Source organism: Pteropus vampyrus, unplaced genomic scaffold (assembly GCF_000151845.1).
Source record: "Pteropus vampyrus isolate Shadow unplaced genomic scaffold, Pvam_2.0 Scaffold16, whole genome shotgun sequence".
NCBI lineage: Eukaryota > Metazoa > Chordata > Mammalia > Chiroptera > Pteropodidae > Pteropus > Pteropus vampyrus.
In genome coordinates, this window is record NW_011888797.1 from 10,213,308 (window position 1) to 10,215,860 (window position 2,553).

The following is a 2,553-nucleotide window of genomic DNA, read 5'->3' on the forward strand; positions in this document are numbered from 1 at the left end:
GGAAGGAGGGGTCAGAGTTACTATGAGACCAAACAAAACTGCCCCTGGATTGAAGGAGGGTGTGGCCATTTCCTCTAAAGTCCGTGAGCTCCTAAAGAAGGAATGGACCCTGGAAGTAGTTGGGGTTCTGCTAGGGAGGGCATAGAAGGTAAGATCCAGCAGTGTTTGCTATAGGACCCCTCCACATAGAGCATGAGGGAGAAGCCTGACACATTGGGCTTGGGACAGAGTCCCACTCAGGTCTTATGTCCTTTCCTGGAATTATGGAAGAAGGGTGCGTGTGTGTGTGTGTGTGTGTGTGTGTGTGTGTGTGTGTGTGTAGGGGCCTGGTCTGAGGGAGAGTTGGGGCCCTTCAGGCTTCTATCCTGCCTCAGTTGGTCTTTCCAGCATTGAACATTGGCCCCCACCCCAACGTGAAGAAAGGCACCAAGCAGAGGGAAGAAGGGTTTCGATTTGTGCCTTTATTGTTAGCACTTTCTCTGAGTCGAGGGCACCTCTTCTGAGTTGTGTCTGTTACTTCGAGCTCTTGCTTTTGCTCTTTTCTCCATATTTCTCATCCAATGCTTTCTGCAAGTTCATGTTCATAGCATTTTTCTGGTGCCACCGTCCTGCAGAGAGCAAGGCAGGAGCCAGTACAGGTAGGTCACCCAGAGGACCTCTAGAGTGCCCAGGCCCCAGAGGTGATCCATGCCTCTTCAGGCCCACCCCAGGACTCTCTGTGCTGCTCTGATTTCTCTCTGGACTTGGGACCCACACACCCTGCCCAATTATGGGGGTGCACTCTTCCCTTACCCCCAGCTCCCCACGTACCCAGATCATCCGTCTTTCTGCCATGCCAGCACTCTATGTTCCTCACTGATTTCTCAATCACCTCTGGAGTGTAGGAGGCCTTCATGAGGCTCTTCGTCTCGTGGGGGGCCCCTGTGGAACCCCATGAAGAAATCCCCAGAAACCCCAAGTCAACAGAGGTCAGGAGCTCTAGAGTTCATACCCAGATGTCAGTTTTCTCTGTGGATGGTGGATTGTGGGATGGTAGGGGGTGGGGAGAGTAAGGCAGAGGAACGAAGACCTGGGCTCAAACCCCAGCTCCATCATTTATGGACAGTGTGGCCTCAGACAAGTTTTTAACCTCTCAGAGCTTTGGTCTCTTCATCTATTCAAAAAGATAAACTAATGAAATGATCTTGCATGGGGAAGGTCACATTATTGGAAATTCCTTGATGCATATGGCTTGTGACAATTAATATCTGTATTTTCAGAAAATTTATCTCTACATGTAAAGTTAAACCAAACACAAGGAAATAAGTTACCATGATCGAGAATCAGCAGAAACATCAAACAGAGAACCAAATCCCAAAAGTGAGCAAGAATTTGAAAAATCCATTACAGAATATAAAATAAGTATATTTAGGGGTGGCTCCATAGTGTAGCAGTTAGCACATCTGCTTTACATGCAGAAGGTCCTGGGTTCGTGCCCCAGGTGGAGCCATGGACCGTACCTTGGGTGCACTAGGCCCCCTGGGTGCGCTGGGTGCGTCAGGCGCCAGGGGCGTCAGGCCCTGGGTACACACCGCAAGCATGTGGGAGGAGACGCCCCGCTTTCAGAGATCCCGTTATTAAGGGGAAATGGCAACATCCATAGGTCAGGTGTGGGGGGGGGCGGAGAATTAAAGAGGGAGAAAAAAATAAGTATATTTAATGTCTGGAGTCATGAAAGAGAATAAAAGATTAAGCAAGAAATAAGAAAGTGCCCAGAAAGAACAGATTAGTAAAAGAAGTGAATGAAATTTCAAAAATAAAACATGTAATAATTTCAAATTCAATGCATAAGAGCTCTGGGATTTGCTTTGAAATAATCTGGGGTGCGGTGGATGGGTGAGTGGTAGAAAAGATAAAATAAGGTTGGCTATGTATTAATAACTGTTGAAGTTGAATGATGAGTGAAACATCTATTTATTAAACTATTCTTTCTACTTTTCTCTAAGTTTGAAAATCGACATCATAATGTTTAAAAACAAATTCAATGGACAGCTAAAATAGTAGATTAGATACAGCTAAAAAAAATGATAAACTGAAGCTAAATCTAAAGAAATGAACTAGAATTGAGCACAGAGGAGTAAAATGATGTGGAAAATATGAAAAAGCTATTAAATGAAGGCTCAGTGAGAAGGTCTAACCTATGTCTAATTGGAGTTCTGAAGGAGAGACTGGAGAAAATGGAGAGAGGTAATATTTGAAAAGATAATGGCCAGAATTTTCCCAGAATTGATGAAAATCTAAGGATATGAATCATTAGATTCAAGAATCATAACTCCTTAATAGCAGAAGTCAAAAGAATTTCTTACCTAAGTATATCCAAGTAAAACTTAGAACACCAGAGACAAAGTAATCTTAGCAGTAGCCATAGAGAAAAGGCAGATTACTTACAGAGAATAACAGTGAGTTTGATTAACCATCGAAGTCGGATGGAAATGAATGAATGATGTCACACTGGAGTACTGATGGGGAGAATTGACAATCTAAAACTATTTATGAGAACCGTTTTTCAAGAAT

General features: G+C 43.9%; 1 protein-coding gene across 1 annotated transcript in view; it reads right to left on the reverse strand.

The window, feature by feature from the left end:
* Positions 1 to 459: 459 nt before the first annotated feature.
* The window catches only part of TEX33 (testis expressed 33), a 17,780-nt gene continuing 15,686 nt past the window's right edge, over positions 460 to 2,553 (reverse strand). The window contains exons 5-6 of the mRNA XM_011387409.2: positions 811 to 921; positions 460 to 608 (exon numbers count right to left, since the gene is read on the reverse strand). Coding sequence (XP_011385711.1) covers positions 514 to 608; positions 811 to 921 — 206 coding nt within the window. The 3' untranslated portion in view covers positions 460 to 513. The remainder of the gene's footprint in view (positions 609 to 810; positions 922 to 2,553) is intronic.